Here is a 22,039-nt window from a genome sequence, read left to right as displayed (position 1 = left end):
GACTGTGATTTATAAAGAGAACATTGCGTGCAAGTGTGCGTGCACACGGTTTTATAAATCAGGATTTTTTTGTGCGCACGCCATTTTCGGCTTTTGAGCGCACATACACTTTTAGTCTGAATACTACACACTCTTTTATAAATGAGGCCCCTGACCTTTAATATGTCTGTCATCCTCAGCTCTGGTATGAACAAGGAGAGGGAGCACTATGGAAATAAAAACTAAAACTGGCTGAATGGACACGGAAAAGTCTGCAATGATATTTTTTTTTCCCGCATTTTTTTAAATAAAAAAATAAAAAAAATCGGTCTCAAATCTAGCAGTGTTTTTGGTTGAAAACCTGGAAATTATTGTAGATAAATGTGACCTGATGACCCTGATGGGAAACATGTTTGTGTTGCACTTTTCTGTCTGTCTGTGTTCAAATAAAGAAATGTCATGTATGACTTTATGTTTGGATCAATTTATTCTTTTCAGCATTTCGAGGGCCGAAGAACATAACCTCCTATCTGTAAAATTGTCTGACTGGTGTTTTTCACTTTAGATGACATCACAAGGTGGGCTGCACCTATTCAGCCTGTCTGTACGTTATTTCCACCCATATGTATAGAGGTATCCTTTTTTTTTTATTCTCTAACATTAAAAAACTTGACATATAAGTGATATGTGTTTAACATTTTCATGTTAATACAGATCATCTTCACACAAACATTACAGAAAGATTGCACCTATTTCATTTATTATTAGTAGTAGTGGTAGTAATGTTTTTTACCCCATAAATGGACTGTAATTTTACAGTATGTAACAATATTTGAAACATTACACTTACTTTTGAATGTCTGGGGGAAAAAAAACCCAATACAACATTTAATTAAACATACACAAAAAACATGGCATTATGCAAACATTCAGTAGTAGGTAAAATGTCAGAGGGAACAATAATTATTGAACATACATTATGTAAAATACATAAAATGGGAATAGGAGTCTTGTTTGTCATATAGATTTTGTTCTTTCATTTTAATATCCTAAGATTTTAAGTGTATTTTGAGTGATAAGATTGTAAATGTTACGGTGCATTCATATTTTTATATTTATGGATGGCGTATTTTGATATTTATATCGTCAAATTTGCATCAGATTGATCACTTTGAGTTTCCTTTAACACTCCAAGGGCCTGATTTAAGATCCTAAATAAAGAGTACTAAATTGCGTGTGCACTGAAAACGTTTGCGCGTGCTGTTGTTGTGTGTTTTGCGGGTGATCAACTAAGATTGCGTGCGCAATTGATAACAGGTGCAAACCTCAGTATTTAAAGGGATTGTGACATGAAAAACACATTTTTCTTGATTTTTTGTGTTTTGTTGGGAGTCTTGACATCAATTACACCCAAAAAACAACGAACTTTTAACATTCAGTGTATTGTGTGCTTTCTGGGATTTTCCGCATAACTATGCAAAAACGGCGCACCTGGTTTGCTGGCGGGCCGTTACGTAACGACCCGCTAAATCACCGCCCCCTCCACCCAGCTCCCTGCCTCCTCTCCGCTCCAGTGCACCATAAAGGCTGATTTATGGTTCCGCGTTACACCGACGTAGAGCCTACGGCGTAGGGTTACGCGGCGACGCGCACCATACGCTGAACCCTACGGCGTATGCTCTACGTCGATTTAACGCGGAACCATAAATGAGGCTTAACAAGGAGCTGTTTAGAGCCTCTTCTGTTCTCATCAGCGGAGGAAAACTGCTAAGAAGACCCGCGGCCACTGACTGGACTTAAGATAAGGGGACACTTTATTTACATGCCTTTATTTTTATGATTGTTTGCTGTGGTTCGCCCTCCTGCTTTTCCGTGCATGCTTCGCCTGTCACTCCGACGCCGCTGTGAGCGTATGGCTGGAGGAGGAGGAGGTTTGGAGGAGGAGCGGAGCAATGATTGACAGGAAAGGGGGGAAAGGAAGCATTTTTCACGGCGCAAAAAAACACTGTAATAAAAAGCCAGGAAAGAGTACTAGAGTGAAGTTTTTCTTGTTACACTCTTTTAGACACATTTGAGGGATGTTGGCCAAGACTTTTAATAGTGTTAAAAGCATGTTAAAAATGATGTCACAATACCTTTAAATGAGGTGTTGCGCGTCTTACGTTTGCGCCATGGAGAGTCTGGATGGAAAGCAGGATAGTCGCAAGCGCAAAATGAAATTTGACGAGTTGGCAGAGTCGGCGGCAGAACAGATCTAATTGGGGGGCACATAATAACCAGCGGGGGGGCACAAACTGCCGTTCAAGAACCCAATATGATGTAAATGCTTAATATGGCCCCCCCTTCTCCTCCCTTTTCTCTCTTTTGTCCATGTTGCAGCATCCTTTGCCGGACACCGGAACCTGCAGGTGGTCGTGGGTGGCTTGTAGCTTGCATTACGTAGCACAAGTCTTTCCCCGACCCTGCACCCCAACCTGGGACTTGCTGATTGGGCCGGAGCTTCGGGAGCTGCGTGCTGGCCTGCGGTCCCCACCCCTGGTCATCCCGTTGCTGGCCCCCCCTTCTCCTCCCTTTTCTCTCTTTTGTCCTGCAGGTGGCCGTGGGTGGCTTGTAGCTTGCATTACGGAGCACAAGTCTTTTCCTGACCCTGCACCCCAACCTGGGACTTGCTGATTGGGCCGGAGCTTCGGGAGCTGCGTGCTGGCCTGCGGTCCCCACCCCCGGTCATCCCGTTGCTGCTTCCACCTGCCTGCTGTGCTGTTGCCGTCCCTGACCCACCAGTCTGGCCCTCGGCAGGAGGGTCCCCCCTGATGAGCCTGGTCCTGGTCCAGGTTTCTTCCCTCCTAAAGGGGAGTTTTTCTTGCCACTGTTTGGCTTAAGGTTTTTCTCCCACTAGGGGAGTTTTTACCTGCCATTGTTTATGTAATAACTGCTCGGGGGTCATGTTCTGGATCTCTGTAAAGCGTCTAGAGACAACTCTGTTGTATTAGACGCTATATAAATAAAATTGAATTGAATTGAATTGAATATGAGTTTGCCATCAACGACCACAGCAAACCAGTTTCAATTACACAACATACTGCAAAATCTCTTTTTAATACACACACACACACAAGTGTATTGTGCACCCAAACTGCAAAAAAACAAAAAACAACGACGTACAGGCCACGTCTCTCCCTCCCTCCCTCGCCCTCTCCATCTCTCTCTCATACAACGCATACACATAAAAATGTGAACGGTGAATCTCCAAATTTAATTTGACGAAATTAGACAGACCCAAACATTCCACATTTGCGTAATAATAAACGCCAAGGCTGGCGCCATGAAGTCAATTAAATGCATGTCTCACCTTTAGAAGAGTTGCACATCTTAATTTTCCTATTTCACCATAGATCACAGTTTGGGAAGCCTTCTTTATATTTTAGCGTTATTTCCGCGTAGATAAGAGTGAGTTTGATGCTCCTTACCAAGTTTTGTCCGCGGATCAACATCAACCCAGCTCCCCCAACCCCTTGCTCCCTGATTGGCTGATTTATGGTTCCGCGTCACACCAACGCAGAACCGGCGGCGTAGGGTACGCGGCGACGCACACCGCACCGCGACCCTACGCCGTCGGCTACGCCGTCGATTTAACGCAGAAGCATAATTCAGGCGAAGCTGCAGTCTGTCTGCGCTGATCACAGACACACCGGGTCGGAGCGGATTTGGTCATGATGTTTAACCTGTGTTTTGTGATTAATAAGCACGGGTTTTAATTAAATGTAATTTACGAAGGATGATTTCACGTTCAATAACACGTGATTTATTTATTATCACAAATGAAAAAATGAATGTGCCTCCTGTTGCAACCTTTTGCTGAATAATACTCGATTTAACATTCAAATAAAATATTTCTCCTTTTGCATGTGGAGAATCCTCACCACAAGTTGAGCCATCCCCACCCCAGTCCTCAAATCAGGCACCAACAAGCATCGGTGCGTAATGCTGGGCAGATTAGCACCTTCCTTTCGAACGTATTAAATACAGACGCAATCACAATACCCGCACAAAATTACTTTTAGGCTTAGTAAATCTCATTGCGTGTGGTAAATGAACCTATTTGCATTTCCCCCTCCCAGTATTTAGCGATTTCTCATATTGCCCCATATTGATTATTCATCAGGGCAAAAGTACTAAATGAATAGCGTGTGCTATTTTGCTCATTTGAGAGGCGCAGTCCTCTTTGCACGCTGTTGGTAGATCAGCTCGCACATTGGTTTGCGGGTGCTGTCAAGTTTGCACACGTTTTTACACACACAAACCTTTAGTAAATCAGGCCCCAAGTGTTCTGTTCCTGGTAAGGATGGGAGTGTGTGATGAACATCCTGCACCATATTTCATGAGAAGAACAGATGCTCAGTCATTTCTATTTCTGGTTTTCAAAAGATGCAAAAGGATCCTCAATACCAAACTGCAGTCTGGGTAATTGTTTGGAGTGTAGATATTCATGATTTTGAAGTATATTTATTTTCTTTTAGGGGACAGAGGAAATTTCAGATAAGATGTTCTTGATTTTTTTAACTGCAGTTGTCGAACTTATGCAGAATACCATTTTTGTTAGGTTTTTCTGAAGATGTATTGAAAGTTAAACATTTTCCTATTAGTCAGAAGAGTATTAGGGCCAGGCAGGAAAAAATAAAAATAATATTTTTGAAGAGGAAGATCTTTTTTTTTTTTCATTATGAACTTCGAGAAAAAAGTCGAAATGTTGAGATTTTAATGTTGGAGTACAATTTCGAGAAAAAAGTCGAAATGATGAGAAAAAGGTCGAAATTTCGTGAATAAAGTTGAAATGTTGAGAAAAAAGGCAAAATTTCGACTTTTGACATTTGTTAAATTCAAGAAAAAAAAAGTCACTGAACTATATGTAGCTTTAAACTGTGTTCCAATTCAAGGTACTTTCAACTCCAGGTGTGAGATGCGATATGAAAACCCATAATCTACTATATTAAACACAGTGCCAATATCAATCATTTAATGTTAACAAAGAAAATCATTACTACTTCATGGCTTACAGCTTAAGAAAACTAGAATATTGTGATTTTCTGTAATGCAATTACAAAAACAAAAATGTCATACATTCTGGATTCATTACAAATCAACTGAAATATTGCAAGCCTTTTATTATTTTAATATTGCTGATCATGGCTTACAGTTTAAGAAAACTCAAATATCCTATCTCAAAAAATTAGAATATTCTGGGAATCTTAATCTTAAACTGTAAACCATGATCAGCAATATTAAAATAATAAAAGGCTTGCAATATTTCAGTTGATTTGTAATGAATCCAGAATGTATGACATTTTTGTTTTTTTAATTGCATTACAGAAAATAAAGAACTTTATCACAATATTATAATTTTCTGTATTTACAGCATCCTTTCAACATCATGAAACAGAGTAGATGCAGTAACGAAGCTTGGAGAGAGCTGGCTGAAGTCTAACCTTCAGCACGTGGGATTTTGCGCTGAACTCAACTTGGACAATTTTGGAGTGAAAACCTGAGCCCTGAAGATGGTTCTGATGGTTCTGGTTCAGGTGTGTGGTGTCATGGCTCGGTTCTGCAGAACCTTTTCCACATAAAAGCACAGAGGCTGCTGAAGCCACAACCACTTCCTGTAAATCAGGATATGTTCCCCTCTTCCTAAAGTCTCTTTTTGCCGTCTGTTTTCTCTGTCTTTTTCCGTCTGCTCAGAGTCTGCTCCGTTCAGAACAAGCAGGCTTTGTTTTAATATGAGCATCATCGTCAACTTCTCTTTTTTCTTCTTCTTCTTTGTGTTACTGTAGGGAAGAGAATCAGGGCCATGCAGGAGAAAAAATATTTTAGAGGGGAAGATTTTTTTTTATTGTGCATTTCGAGAAAAAAGTCGAAATCTCAAGATTAATGTTGAGTTCAAAAGAGTACAAATGTTTATGTAAATGTAGCAGAATACAGACAATTATTTTAACTAATAACTCTTCATTCCTCACACAAGAAATTAAAACAACACGAGTAAACAAAGTGAAGAAAAGCTGCATTTATACTTATTCACAATCATTATACTTTACTTCAGTATCATCAAGTTCTCCTGTAGTTCTGATGACAGCTTCACTAGCCTGTACACATGATGAAGTTCAGAATAACACATTTATAAATGACACACGGAACACAATAAATGAAGGTGACCAAATGTTATCTGAAGTTCATCAGGATCCAACAATGAAATCTTATTTTTTCTTCTCACAGATCCAGTTTTTATTGTTAATGTAATATGAATATTTCATTAGTACAGCACACTGCAGCATATCCATCTTTGTTATACTGATGTGGAGACCATCCTGCAGCCCAGAACCTGTGAAGTATTAAAACAACATGCTCAGATGAGATGACAATCAAGATTATTTTCATTTTCTGATAAAACTGACGCCTTCCTTAATTGTTTTACACAAATGTTCACTTTTTAAAGATCACAGGGAACTTTGGGTCTGATTCCAGATGTTGGATGAGGTCTGCATTAAATACTCCAACATGGTATCATTCATTTATTCCAGTGAAAGCAGCTCAGTCTGCACATCTTCCACAAATCTCTTCTCTCCTGCTGATCTGCTTCCTGGTTTTTCATCTCCCTGCACATGCTCATTAGTGTCTCTGTTCCAACCACACTCAGCTCTGCTGAAAACGTCCTACTGTGAATCCTCTCAGACACTAGAAACACTGTCAAGGTTTTCACTCTCTAAATCTTCATGTTTCATTGGTGATAAAGGAATCATAGTTGAGCTGTTGTTTTACCAGTTTGTGCAGCAGTTTTACAGACAAAACCTTGAAACGGTCGTCCGTTGATGTTGGTAGAACCAGTTAATCTGCAAGAAAACCCTGTGGTGAAGCTGCTCTTTTATTTCATCCCATGTTTTAATGTTCACGTTCACGTGTTTCATGTTTAATGTTTTTAAAGTCACCAAAGAGGAAAAAACCTGAATTCTGTCATTCTGAAGTTGTTCTGACGGGTCAAAAATACAGAACACAAACTAAATACGGTACACTATTTAAAGATTTTTGAGAACGAAGGTTTGAAGTCTCTTTCATCAGAATTCTTGTTGAGTTTTATAAAATAAATTCATCACAGACTGCATATAAAGAGTTTTCACAGCTGTTCATTCAAATGAATGTGTTACAGAAATAATGATGAAACAGTTTTTAACATGTTCTGCTGTTTTACCTGTTAACAATTTGAAACAATGACTTTGATGAAATTGTAAAAGAAACACTCTCACGTTGTTGTCAGTGGTGATCCGTCCACCCATTTCCATTTCTGTTTCCATGTCGACCATTCAGATTTCAGACCAATCCAGGAGTTTTCATTTGTGTCCAGTTGTCTCACAAAATCCTAAATGACGACAAAAGTAGTTCTATTTCATCCCTACTGACCGCCAGAGTTGGTGCTTCAAGCACTGAATATTCCCCTTCGCGCATGCGCAGTTCAAGCATGTAAACCAACAACGTCACCTGTGACCCCTGTAAAACCCATTTACCCATTATAACCCATTTCCAAGAAAACAAAACAAAGACACAGAAAGTGCTAGTTATTTTCAGTAGAGTTTTGCATGATTCAGGTTTGTCCGTCAAGACTCCTCTACCTGCCCTGCCCCTTCTCAACCTTTCCCCGACCCTGAACCTAACCTGGGCTTGCTGATTGGGCCGGAGCTTCGGGAGCTGCTGCTGGCCTGCGGTCCCCCGGTCATCCCGCTGCTGCTTCCACCTGCCTGTGGTCCCCACCCCCGGTCATCCCATTGCTGCTTCCACATGACTGCTGTGTGCTGCTGACGTCCCCGACCCCCAGTTTGGCCCTCGGCAGGAGGGTCCCCCCTTATGATCCAGGTCCTGGTCCAGGTTTCTTCCCTCCTAAAGGGGAGTTTTTCTTGCCACTGTTTGGCTTAAGGTTTTTCTCCCACTAAGGGAGTTTTTACCTGCCATTGTTTATATAATAACTGCCCGGGGGTTTATGTTTATGTTCATGTTCTGGATCTCTGGAAAACGTCTAGAGACAACATCTGTTGTATTAGACGCTATATAAATAAAATGTAATTGAATTGAATTGAGACTGTTGATGATGTTGGGAATAATCTTACTGTTTTTCAGTCACAGAAAGAAGGTAAGGAAATGACATGGAGTTAATAAAGTTCAACCTTAGATGTAATTATGTTCAGGTATTATACATTCATGTGTGGCTCCTCTGGTTCTGCAGAACGACAGACTCAGAACCATCGTGCTCTCCAGAAAAGACCTGTCAGAGGTGCAACACTGTGTTGAGGAGTGTTGTGCACGGTGGTTTTAGTCGTGGTCGTCATCTTGTTCATATATGGTAAGATAAAATGCTGCACCTCAGAAACTACATGATGCATTTTGGTTACAAGGTAGAGAAACTGCTGTTTATCTCTGAAGTGCTGATGACGTACTTTAATGAAACCTTGCTGAGTTTTACCAAAAACCAAACAGAGAATGTTTGAATGAGAATGAGTTGTTTGACAGTAAACCAACCCAAGAACTACTGGGGTTTTTCTACCTACAACATGTGGGACAGTTCTGTGGACAAATGCTTTAAGAGTTACATGTAGGGTCAGAGATCATGCATCATAGCACAGAGACAGCACTGGTTCGAGTCACGAATGACCTCCTTATGGCCTCAGATAAGGGATTAGTGTCCATACTGGTTCTACTGGACCTCAGATAAGGGATTAGTGTCCATACTGGTTCTACTGGACCTCAGATAAGGGATTAGTGTCCATACTGGTTCTACTGGACCTCAGATAAGGGATTAGTGTCCATACTGGTTCTACTGGACCTCATACTGGTTCTACTGGACCTCAGATAAGGGATTAGTGTCCATACTGGTTCTACTGGACCTCAGATAAGGGATTAGTGTCCATACTGGTTCTACTGGACCTCAGATAAGGGATTAGTGTCCATACTGGTTCTACTGGACCTCAGTGCTGCTTTTGACACTGTAGATCAGCATTTTACTGCACAGGTTAGAGCATGTTGTTGGGATTAAAGGGACAGCTCTACGTTGGTTTAAATCATACCTATCTGACAGGTTCCAGTTTGTTCATGTACATGAGGTTTCTTTAGAACAGTCAAGGGTCTGTTATGGTGTTCCGCAGGGTTCAGTGCTAGGGCCAATCTTGTTTAGTTTATACATGCAGCCCTTGGGAAGTATAATCCAGAATCACGGCATACACTTTCATTGCTATGCTGATGATATGCAGCTCTATTTGTCTATGAAGCCGGATGAAACAGAACCGTTAGTTAAACTTCAGGCATGTCTTAGGGACATCAAGGACTGGATGTCCAGAAATGTCTTGCTTCTAAATTCAGATAAAACAGAGGTTATCATTCTTGGTCCAGAGCATTTTAGGAAGGGATTAGATGGTGTTGCGATGGCTTCCAGTGCAACTGTGAGAAACCTTGGTGTTATTTTCGATCAGGATTTGTCGTTTAAACCATATGTCAATCAGGTTTGTAAAATAGCGTTTTTCCATCTCCGTAATATTGCAAAGATTAGGAAAATCCTCTCGCAGAGTGATGCAGAAAAACTAGTTCATGCGTTTGTATCTTCTAGACTGGATTACTGTAATGTGTTATTAGCAGGATGTCCAAGTAATTTGCTGAATAGGCTCCAGCTGATCCAGAATGCAGCAGCACGAGTACTGACAGGAATCAGCAGGAGAGACCACGTCTCTCCAGTGTTAGCGTCGCTCCATTGGCTACCTGTAAAATTCAGAATCCAATTTAAAATTTTATTACTTGCATATAAAGCCCAAAACGGCTTAGCTCCGCAGTATTTACAAGACCTGATAGTGCCTTATGTTCCTGGCCGAGCTCTCCGCTCCCAGGGTGCAGGTTTATTCGTAGTTCCTAGAGTATCTAAATGTAGATTTGGAGGGCGGGCGTTCTGCTATCAGGCACCACTACTATGGAACCAACTTCCAATCTGGGTTAAGGAGGCTGACACCACCTCCACCTTTAAAACTAAACTTAAAACATTTCTGTTTAGTAAAGCCTATAGTTAGTGTTTAGTAAACCTCTAGCTGGTGTTGGTAAATCTCTAGGTAGTGTAAACTCTAGTGTGTTAGAGTCAGTAGTCATAGTTGCAGCTATAGAACAAAACTATAATAGTTAGTCTCAAATATAGCTTCGCGGTAGATATGCTGCTATAGGCTTATGCTGCAGGGGGGCACCGACATGATCCACTGGGCGGTGCCTCTCAGCCTTCTTCTCCTCTCCTTTTCCCTGCCTCTCTTCTCCATTACCATTTTTATTTATTATAAATATCTCATAGCTATCATTTTTGTCCATTGTTCCTGTAGTAGTTCCCTTTTTTCTCTTTTGTGCATGTTTGCTTCCACCTGCCTGCTGTGTGCTGCTGACGTCCCTGACTCCCCCAGTCTGGCCTTCAGCAGGAGGGTCCCCCCTTATGATCCAGGTCCTGGTCCAGGTTTCTTCCTCCTAAAGGGGAGTTTTTCTTGCCACTGTTTGGCTTAAGGTTTTTCTCCCACTATGGGAGTTTTTACCTGCCATTGTTTATGTAATAATTGCTCGGGGGTTTATGTTTATGTTAATTTTCTGGATCTCTGGAAAGCGTCTAGAGATAACATCTGCTGTATTAGACGCTATATAAATAAAATTGAATTGAATTTAATCATGGTTTTCATTGCAGTACATGTTATCTGTCATTAGTCTTTTGTAAGTATTGTTCCTGAACAGTGAAACACCAACAAACATCTGCAGAACAAGAACCAGTAGATTCATATTTGCTGGATGAAATGTTTCTCAGTAGTCGTTGTAGTCGTTGTACCGCTCTGAGACGGATCAGATGTCACCCATGTATTCTTGTTCAAACATATCCCTCCTCACTTATGGGATTTTGCTTTGATTTTGGAGGTTTTTTATGAAACATTAACATATTAGTTTAATTTGAGTTTAATTAATCTTTCAGTAAATGTCGTCTAGCTGCTGAAGGTTTTGCTTCTGAGGCTGAAATGTGTCCAAGTAGTTCAGAAATCCTAACGGAGGAACAACAACCCCAACCCCTAACAAGTTGGGACGTTGTGTAAAACGTGAACATTGAGGAACATTTTCTTGACATTTCAACACAGTTCTTCACAGACTGGTGAGGGATCTGCCCAGCTCTGCAACTAAGAGGCTCTGCTGCTGAAATTCTCCTTTTATTCCCAGTTTTGTCACTTGGTTTTGATTGGATTTTATATATACATATACATTTCAACTCTTTTTCTCGAAGTGCATAATGAAAAAAAAAAAAAATCTTCCTCTAAAATATCTTTACTTTTCTCCTGCCTGGCCCTGATACTCTTCCGTACAAATGAGTATTTAGAAGACCTTGGATATTCTATCTGGATAGAACACATTCTTCCACTGGAACTGGTGGTGTAAACATGGAAACATGGAGAAAGTTAACTCCCTTTCTAAAACAATCAGCTCTTCAACATCAGTGCTCACCTGAGTTTGGTGTAAAAGAAAAAAAAGATGAAACAAATACAAAGAGAAATGTTTTTCTTTTATGACAACAGTACAGATAAAGTCCCATTTACAATAAGATATAAATATATTAAATCATCACCACTTTGACATCCGATACGATGCATTAACCTGAGGATTAAATATGTTACACACCAGGATAAACTCATGTAAAAATGTGACCAGCTCTGGAGAAACGCTCACCACGATAAACTAGATTCTCATTTTAAAAGCCACGGCCGTCCATTTAAATACTCTTAATCACACTTTTTCTTTATTGCCACAATTCCAGAAAAAGTGGCTGATATTCAACTTTTATGAGGTTATGAACCTAAATGTAACTCCAGTTGTTGTGTTTATTCATCGCTCACAGGAAACTCCACAAACAGACATATTTACTGAAAAATCCAGTTCAGTGACATTTATTAAAGATGTCCCAAACTCTAAAGAGACATTACCAAACATATTTATATGAACCCTTTAAGTCATCATAAAACAAGAGGCACGATTATAACGGAATGGAGGAATGATGGAGATCAGAAGGAGGAACTTCCTTCAGGGGACCAGGAACCAGGAAATGAGACAAAGCTCCTCCACTAAAGGCTTCACAACCAGGTCACGTTGCAACAGTTTCCATACAGCAGCTCTTAAAGGAGCCGTATCAACGTTCACCTTCTGTTTTCTCCTTACGCTTATGAGTACGAGTTAAAACTTCACAAAACATCACACTGGAAACTAGACCGGCACTTTGTTTTTGACCTACATGTTAATATAGTCAAGTGTAATCAACACACAGGACTAAAATAAAACTGTAATCAACATACGGGACTAAAATAAAAAAAATATACAGGACTGTCTCAGAAAATTAGAATATTGTGATTTTCTGTAATGCAATTACAAAAACAAAAACGTCATACATTCTGGATTCATTACAAATCTACTGAAATATTGCAAGCCTTTTATTATTTTAATATTGCTGATCATGGTTTACAGCTTAAGAAAACTCAAATATCTCAAAAAATTTGAATATTCTGGGAATCCTAATCTTAAACTGTAAACCATAATCAACAATATTAAAATAATAAAAGGCTTGCAATATTTCAGTTGATTTGTAATGAATCCAGAATGTATGACATTTTTTTTTTTTTTAAATTGCATTACAGAAAATAAAGAACTTTATCACAATGTTCTAATTTTCTGAGACAGTCCTGTACAGGACTAAAATAAAAAAATAATAAAACATATACATAGTAGTGTAAGTGTAAATGGGCAGATTTGGAAGGTTAGCCATCACAGTGAAGACAGATAGAAATCAAGCATCATTTCTCTCTACTGATCTGGTCTAGAGTGTTTGTAGGTTTATGGGTAGAAGGCACCGTCCATGGGGGGGGGTAACTCACACATCTATGCACAATAAAAACTAACTAAAACCTAAAAACAATGCATATATGTTGGCAAAAAGGTTTTGTCAATTAAGGCACTAACATTGATGATGCAGACGGTTAAAGCTGTGAATGAGTGAATGAGCAGCAGGGTGAGGGTGAACCATCGCTGGTTCCAGCAGAGTCTCCTCTCAGAGCTTCTGTTGCTTTAAAAAGGTCAAACATTTCAAACATGAAGCTGTGGAACTTTGAGGATCTTTGAGGAGCTGGACTGGGGAACATTACACCACATGACAGAAACCTGCTCACCCAACGGGTCTGCAGACACTCTGGTCAACAAAACACCGAGGAAAGGAAGCAGATCTGTGTGAAAACAGGGAGCTAGACACAATAATGGTGGAAAAACTGTTTTACAATGATTTGTTCAGAACATGAAAGAAAACACTGCAAAAACTCCAAATCTTACCAAGAATATTTGTCTTATTTCTAGTTAAAATGTCTAATTTTTAGTCAAAAAATCTCATTACACTTAAAACAAGAGTCATTACCAGAAAAATAACTTATTTGACAATTTTCACTTGTTTCAAGTAAATTTTCACTTGAAATAAGTAGGAAAATCTGCCAGTGGGACAAGATTTATCTTCTCATTACAAGCAAAATAATCTTGTTCCACTGGCAGATTTTTCTACTTATTTTAAGTGAAAATCTACTTGAAACAGGTGGAAATAGTCAAATAAGTTATTTTTCTGGTAATGACACTTGTTTTAAGTATAATAAGATTTGTTTGACTAAAAATGAGACATTTTAACTAGAAATAAGACAAATATTCTTGTTAAGATGTTGAGTTTGTTCAGCGAAGGCGAGACAGAACGTTGCTAGATAAATGGGTGGTGGGGGGAGTGTGTGCTTGTCTCGTGGCTCCCCGTCCTCACAGTGATGCTGCCGGTGTCCTGGGGTTCTCCAGGACCGTTGGTACAAACTCTGCTCTGGTTTACAGGACGGGCGTCTCAATGAGCCAGTGAATGTGAGCCGGAGCAGGAAACGTGGAAGCTGGAACCTTCCCTGATTCTTGTTTCCAGCCGTCCACACATCCCCCTGGAGTCTCTGCAGGAGCTGTGAGCAGCGCTGCCACCGCTCTGCAAAAACTACAAATCTTAACAAGAATATTTGTCCTATTTCTAGTTAAAATATCTCATTTTTAGTCAAAAAAAAAACTCATTACACTTAAAACAAGACTCATCACTGGAAAAAACAACAATTTTCACCTGTTTCAAGTAGATTTTCACTTGAAATAAGTAGAAAAATCTGCCAGTGGAACAAGATTTTGTTGCTTGTAATGAGAAGATAAATCTTGTTCCACTGGGAGATTTTTCTACTTATTTCAAGGGAAAATTTACTTGAAACAGGTGAAAATTGTCAAATAAGTTATTTTTCTAGTAATGACTGGTTTTTTAATGTAATGAGATTCTTTGACTAAAAATGAGACATTTTAACTAGAAATAAGACAAATATTCCTGGTTAGATTTGGAGTTTTTGCGGTGCGTTTCTGCGCCAGAGAGCTGAAGGGAAGCGTTGTGGAGTACGGGCCGGCCAGCAGGCAGCGTGGGAGTTTCCAGCAGCGTGACAGCGGTGAACATGAGCTCCGGTCAGAGAGCTGCCCTGGAGGCAGCAGAGCTGTGGCTGCACGGTTAAGGCAAACGTGGTTTCACCAGGTCTGGCAGATGCTCCGCAAACGTCCCCGTCCTGGCGTTTAAACCCGGAGTCATCACCCCCGGCTGCTCCGGGACGCGTCTGTCTACGGCTCTGTCACGGCAGCGCGATGCCTTCAGGGGCCTCACTGCAGCGTGGTGCCTTCAGGGGCCCCGGCTAGAGCCTGCCGGGGGCCGGCAGGGGTCACAGGAAGCAGCACAGAGCCAGAGAGAGCAGCACTGGCAGCAGGAAGTGGGTGACTCTGTAGAGGTGCAGGGAGGAGAAGGTCACCATGGAGACGGCCAGAGGCAGAGGGAGGTGGGACACCAGCAGCAGCATCTTACTGGAACAGAGAACACACAGCTGTATGTGAGCTTAATCACCCTTTAAAGGTATTGTGACATAATTTTTAACATGCTTTTAACACTATTAAAAGTCTTGGCCAACATCCCTCAAATGTGTCTAAAAAGGTGTAACAAGAAAAACTTCACTCCAGTACTCCATGCCTGGCTTGGAGATGACAGTGTTTTTTGCGCAGTGAAAAACGCGTCCTTTTTCCCCTTTCCTGTCAATCATTGCCCCGCTCCTCCTCCAAACCTCCTCCAACCAACTGCTGCACACTTCTGCCGTCTCCACACACACGCGCGCACACCGACCACAAACACCCACACACACAGCCCAGACAGGGCGACTACAGCCCGGGGATGAAGTCCGTGACCAGAGGACTGGAAGGCAGCACCGTAGCTCCCCGCAAGCAATACGCTAACAGCGGCGTCGGAGAGTTAAGCCGGGAGCGACAGGCAAAGCATGCACGGAAAAGGAGCACGGCGAAGCAGTCCACAGCAAACAATCACAAAAATAAAGGCATGCGAAGCAGCAGTGTCCCCTTATCTTAAGTCCAGTCAGTGGCCGCGGGTCTTTTTAGCAGTTGTCCTCCGGTGATGAGAACAGAGGGGGCTCTAAATAGTGGAGGGGGCGGTGATTTAGCGGACCTATACGTAACGATCCGCCACCCAACCAGATGCGCCGTTTTTGCATGATTATGCGGAAACTCCCAGAAAGCACACAATACACTGAATGTTAAAAGTTAGTTTTTTTTGGGTGTAATGTCAAGACACCCAACAAAACACAAAAAAATCAAGAAAAATTTGTTTTTCATGTCACAATCCCTTTAAACTTGTTTTTGTCCTTCTGAAGACTGTCACATGCTTTGTCAACAGATGTCAGAACAGCCACTTCCTGATCTACTCAGGTTTTGGACTGTCCTGGTCAATCACTCTACTGTAAATGTCATGACTCAATCACACGTTATCACTTCCACCCATTGTCTACTGTTCACTGTTCACTGTCCATAACGGTCAGTTCCCGTCAAGTTTCTCAATAAAAGCCTCATGCAGGAGGAGGGATCTTTGGGGAAGCTCAGGAGTTCTCAGTGAGAGCCTCGTTGCTCTGCACTCCTCTGCCCCCCCCCTTCTGCAGAAGTGCCTTAAAACCATTCCAAGGCAGTCTCTGTGTCTTTCCTCATTATGAACGTATGTAATGTTGATTTAGACCCAACACTGTACGTCCTGCTGGGATGGGAGCTCAGAGAGTGAGGGTAATGTGTGGACTGGTACCTGCTGGGATGGGAGCTCAGAGAGTGAGGGTAATGTGTGGACCGGTACCTGCTGGGATGGGAGCTCAGAGAGTGAGGGTAATGTGTGGACCGGTACCTGCTGGGATGGGGGCTCAGAGAGTGAGGGTAATGTGTGGACCGGTACCTGCTGGGATGGGAGCTCAGAGAGTGAGGGTAATGTGTGGACCGGTACCTGCTGGGATGGGAGCTCAGAGAGTGAGGGTAATGTGTGGACCGGTACCTGCTGGGATGGGAGCTCAGAGAGTGAGGGTAATGTGTGGACCGGTACCTGCTGGGATGGGAGCTCAGAGAGTGAGGGTAATGTGTGGACCGGTACCTGCTGGGATGGGAGCTCAGAGAGTGAGGGTAATGTGTGGACCGGTACCTGCTGCGGAGCTGCAGGGTGTTGCAGTTGATGAGGAGGATGTAGACGGAGACCAGAGGAGCCGCATGAGGCCAGCACGGGTCCGGGTCCAGCTGGAGGGAATATCTGCAGAGAGAACACACCAGGAACTACAACCTCCATCACAGGGAGGAGAGAACAGCAGTCGGCAACACAAAATGTTGAAAGAGCCGTATTGGACCAAACACATAAAAAACAAATATGTCTGGAGCCACAAAAAATGAAAAGTCTTGTATCAGCCTTAGAATGAAGACAAGCGGGGGAAGATTTTATTTTTCATTATGCACTTCGAGAAAAAAGTCGAAATTTCGAGAAAAAAGTCAAAATGTCGAGAAAAAAGTCAAAATGTCGAGATTAAAAAGGACAGGAAAAAGGAAGAAAAAAAGAGAAAAAAGGAAAAAAAGAAGAAAAAAGAAAAAAGAGAAAAAAAGGAAAAAAAAGGTCAAACATTTTTGAGAAAGCTCCAGGAGCCACTAGGGCGGCGCTGAAGAGCCGCATGCGGCTCTAGAACCGCGGGTTGCCGACCCCTGAGATAAAAAGACAATAGAGGGAATGTTCATGACGTCACAGATACGACTTCACAGCGGGTTACGCCCACTGAGTGTCAGAAAGACTGAGTGTCAGAAAGACTGAGTGTCAGAAAGACTGAGTGTCAGAAAGACTGAGTGTCAGAAAGACTGAGTGTCAGAAAGACTGAGTGTCAGAAAGACTGAGTGTCAGCGTAAACTTTCAGTTTGAGCAACTGGAAAACATCTAAAATGGGAAAGAGTTGTTGTGGGATCGACTGTACTCATAGATTTAGCAAGAAATCAGAGTTATCGTTTTACAGACTGATGAAAAATAAGCTTAAAGGGGACCTATTATGAAAACAGGTTTTCTCTTGCTTTAACATATATAAAGTGTTTTTTTCTTGCTTTAACATATATAAAGTGTTTTTTTCTTGCTTTAACATATATAAAGTGTTTTTTCTTGCTTTAACATATATAAAGTGTTTTTTCTTGCTTTAACATATATAAAGTGGTCTCCCCTCAGCCTGCCAACTCAGAGAAGGAGGAAAGCAACCAGATTCTGCAGAGTCTGTACAGCCGCCCGGATGAGCCGTCCAGTGTGATGTGGATCTACGAGCCAATAAGATTCTGCTCCCGTTGTTACGGAACGCCGGGATGGATGCGTGAAACCACTAACAACTAACTCTGGCCGGAACAACATTTTTCCGTAGCGGCGTATCGTGACGGCGTCTGTTCGAGCTAGATATGCAAATTGCTTGGTTGTTGGTTGTAAAAACCAACACAAGCGATGCTTTGTGCCTCCCCTGATACGTGTCATTCAGGCAGCCAATCAGCACAGAGCCTTATTATCATAGCCCCGCCCCTCAGAAGGAGGTTAGAGAATGGGAAGATAAAGACATGGCTCAGAGGCTGAATTTCTAATTTATTTAGCAAAAAAAAACAAAAGATTGTTTTTTAAACATTCAAGACCTGTTTAAAATAGGTATTAGATCCATAATAGGTCCCCTTTAAGAGAGACAAATGGGTCGCTGCAATTCACAGAAACAACTGGATTCCAGACACCGAAATGTGGATTTGTGGTTCCCATTTTGTATCAGGTAATGTTGGATTTTTGGGAAGCTAACGTTAAAGCAGCACAACGTAACTTTCAGCTTTTCTGAGTTGGGCGGCATCTTTTGGACAAAAGCGGTAGTGCTTTACCAGAAAGAACACTACGTTTCCCATGAGCACCAGCGCGTACTGCCGGAAAACTCCTGTCCCGTCGTGTGCATTTGTTTTGAGAGAAGACGGGACGCTTTTCTGTTTCACCAAGTGAACAGACGGAACGCAAAAAAAAAGATGTTAAACTGCTGGAAAGGAACCGGAATTTACCAGGATACCTTAAACAAGGAAGCCAGGGAGTGGTATATGGAGAAAATAATGATTATTAACGGTCTGGATCCATATGAAATCCCTACTAAAGAATGGAGCTCCTCGTCGGAGCGCCACTCTTTAGAAGGATTTACTGCCGCAGTTCTGCAGAACCACCGTCTTACTACCTTGTTTAGGAGTGTTTGGCAGCTGCTTTGGTAAATGTTTGACTTGCCATGTGTTTCAATAAATTTGTATAATAGTACAACATACAGTACATGTTTTGTCTTACTCTTACTTCTCTTTTCTTTTTTTTTGACTGCTATATTATGTTGAAGAGGCTCCGAGGCGTGAGCAATATTTTTTTTTCCTCGTGAGATTATGTTTTTTCCTCTGCAGCTACAAATCAAATAGTTAATATTTTTTCCTCAACAAAATTAATGGCACCGCAGAGAGCTGGCCAACAACTGCGTTTAGCTGGAGAAGTGGGGAATAAAACCCGTTTGAATGATCCGACCCCGGTCTGTGAGTGTTTGTTTGTGGTTCAATAAACCCGTGTTTTGATCCGACGCCCGTCTGTGTGCGTGTTTGTTTGTTTACTGAGGAACGTTATGTTTGGTCGTTACAGCCGCGATCCAACTGAGCCGACGACTCTTTAACTCTTTTAATTTGTTATCTCAGATAATTGGCCTCCGTGGTTCTGCCTCCGAGCAGGAAAGTGGTGAAAAGTTAAACCATTAGTGATCTTTTCCCCACGTCTGTTGTGTGGAGCTGCTGCAGCCACAACACAGCACCGGGTTACCAGCTTCTGCGGAGCTGCGCTCCACGCCCCGCCCATTTTCGTCTCGACTACGAATCGGGAAGGAGGGGGAAGTGACGTATGCCGCAAAGCAGTCAAAGCCGTAAAAATGTGTAGTTTTTTAGTGTGGCAGGGTTCCTACCATGCTCCTCAAAGTTACATAGTGCCAGTGAAGGTGATACAGACCCCTCAGACCATGACAGAGGTTCATTAAACCTGTTGGAAGTTGATGTACCATCACAATGATGATGAAATATTAGATTAAGGTGGAAAAGTTACATAGTGCCGCCTTAAACGGTCAAATCATAAAGTTCGGTGTCCTCATCACTTTAATTTCTACAACAAATCCTGCCTTGAAGTCGGACCAAGCGTCAAGACTTTTGTAAGCCTTCAAGCTTTGCTTCGTGTATTTCCCTGGCGTAGAAATTAAGTACATATAAATATAAATATAAAACTGGATTGGTGGCCAAATATTAATGTCCATGGACCACTGGTTCTTGGTAACTGTACCAAATATTAATGTCCATGGACCACTGGTTCTTGGTAACTGTACCAAATATTAATGTCCATGGACCACTGGTTCTTGGTAACTGTACCAAATATTAATGTCCATGGACCACTGGTTCTTGGTAACTGTACCAAATATTAATGTCCATGGACCACTGGTTCTTGGGGTAACTGTACCAAATATTAATGTCCATGGACCACTGGTTCTTGGTAACTGTACCAAATATTAATGTCCATGGACCACTGGTTCTTGGGGTAACTGTACCAACTATTAATGTCCATGGACCACTGGTTCTTGGTAACTGTAGCAAATATTTATGTCCATGGACCACTGGTTCTTGGTAACTGTACCAAATATTAATGTCCATGGACCACTGGTTCTTGGGGTAACTGTACCAACTATTAATGTCCATGGACCACTGGTTCTTGGTAACTGTAGCAAATATTTATGTCCATGGACCACTGGTTCTTGGTAACTGTACCAAATATTAATGTCCATGGAGCACTGGTTCTTGGGGTAACTGTACCAAATATTAATGTCCATGGACCACTGGTTCTTGGGGTAACTGTACCAAATATTAATGTCAATGGACCACTGGTTCTTGGGGTAACTGTACCAAATATTAATGTCCATGGACCACTGGTTCTTGGTAACTGTACCAAATATTAATGTCCATGGACAACTGGTTCTTGGTAACTGTACCAAATATTAATGTCCATGGACCACTGGTTCTTGGTAACTGTACCAAATATTAATGTCCATGAACCACTGGTTCTTGGGGTAACTGTACCAAATATTAATGTCCATGGACCACTGGTTCTTGGTAACTGTACCAAATATTAATGTCCATGGACCACTGGTTCTTGGTAACTGTACCAAATATTAATGTCCATGGACCACTGGTTCTTGGGGTAACTGTACCAACTATTAATGTCCATGGACCACTGGTTCTTGGTAACTGTACCAAATATTAATGTCCATGGACCACTGGTTCTTGGTAACTGTACCAAATATTAATGTCCATGGTCCACTGGTTCTTGGGGTAACTGTACGGGTCACTGTCAGGTCCAACTGACGCTAATTTAAGCTGATAATCAGCTGTTATTCCGTCTTCTCCACTAGTTGCAGCTGTTTTTACCACTCAGTGCAGTAAGGGGGTGGGTCCGGTGGGGAAGTGACATAAATGCATTCCCTCTATTGTTTTTTAAAGACCTAAAATGCTCAGCAATGTTTTCCTTCCCTGGACGACTGGGCAGCCTGGATCTGCCTGACCTGTTCCGTACCTGAGGTTGCGGGTCCAGTGCAGCAGCGAGGGCCCGCCCAGCACCACGGGGAGGCTGAGCAGCAGCGACAGGCTGAGCTGCAGCTGCAGGTCCTCCCTCACCTCCTGCAGGGCCCCCTCCGACAGCAGGGGGCGCCCAGGCTCCGACAGCAGGGGCCGCCCAGGCTCCTCCTGCAGGGGCCGCCCAGGCTCCGACAGCAGGGGCCGCCCAGGCTCCTCCTGCAGGGGCTGCCCAGGCTCCTCCTGCAGGGGCTGCCCAGGCTCCTCCAGCTCACACACCGACTCACAAGCACCATTCTCTGCTGGTTTGGGCCTGCTCGGCACCTGGAAAGATTTAGAACAAGTTTCACGGTTTCTGAGAAAACATGAGACCAACAGGACCAACCATGTCAACGACGGTAGCTGGAAGCACGTACCAGGTTTAACATGTGACTCAGAGATCTCTCCGTCATCTGCAGCCTGATGACCTGGGAACACAAAGTTACTCTGTTACACCAGAATGTGCTGCTGGTGCAGAAGCAGAAGCAGAAGCAGAAGCAGAAGCAGAACCAGAACCAGAACCAGAAGCAGAAGCAGAAGCAGAAGCAGAACCAGAACCAGGACCTCCACCTCTCCTGCTGGCATGTGCTTCACTTAGGAGGGGGTTGTAGGTTTGTCCAACTTTGCAATTCCTCTACATCAGGGGTCGGCAACCCAACATGTTTTAGAGCCATATTGGACCAAAAACACAAAAACCAAATATGTCTGGAGCCGCAAAAAATTAAAAGTCTTGTATAAGTCTTAGAATGAAGACAACACATGCTGCATGTTTCTATATTAGTTAGAACTGGGGGAAGAGTTTTTTTTCATTATGCACTTCTAGAAAAAAGTGAAAATGTCGAGAAAAAAAGTGGAAATGTCAAGAAAAGTCAAAATTTCAAGAAAAAAGTCAAAATTTCGAGAAAAAAGTCAAAAAAAGTCAAGATTCCCAGAA

General features: G+C 42.1%; 1 protein-coding gene across 2 annotated transcripts in view; it reads right to left on the bottom strand.

The window, feature by feature from the left end:
• Positions 1 to 14,361: 14,361 nt before the first annotated feature.
• pgap1 (post-GPI attachment to proteins inositol deacylase 1) overlaps positions 14,362 to 22,039 on the bottom strand; it is a 42,508-nt gene continuing 34,830 nt past the window's right edge. For both annotated transcript variants that reach the window (XM_061723033.1, XM_061723035.1), the window contains exons 23-26: positions 21,483 to 21,533; positions 21,068 to 21,390; positions 16,601 to 16,705; positions 14,362 to 14,943 (exon numbers count right to left, since the gene is read on the bottom strand). In XM_061723033.1, coding sequence (XP_061579017.1) covers positions 14,805 to 14,943; positions 16,601 to 16,705; positions 21,068 to 21,390; positions 21,483 to 21,533 — 618 coding nt within the window. In that variant the 3' untranslated portion in view covers positions 14,362 to 14,804. The remainder of the gene's footprint in view (positions 14,944 to 16,600; positions 16,706 to 21,067; positions 21,391 to 21,482; positions 21,534 to 22,039) is intronic.

This window comes from Cololabis saira, chromosome 6 (genome assembly GCF_033807715.1).
Source record: "Cololabis saira isolate AMF1-May2022 chromosome 6, fColSai1.1, whole genome shotgun sequence".
Lineage (NCBI taxonomy): Eukaryota > Metazoa > Chordata > Actinopteri > Beloniformes > Belonidae > Cololabis > Cololabis saira.
Note: the sequence above shows the minus strand (reverse complement) of the source record. Positions and strands in the feature narration are given on the sequence as shown.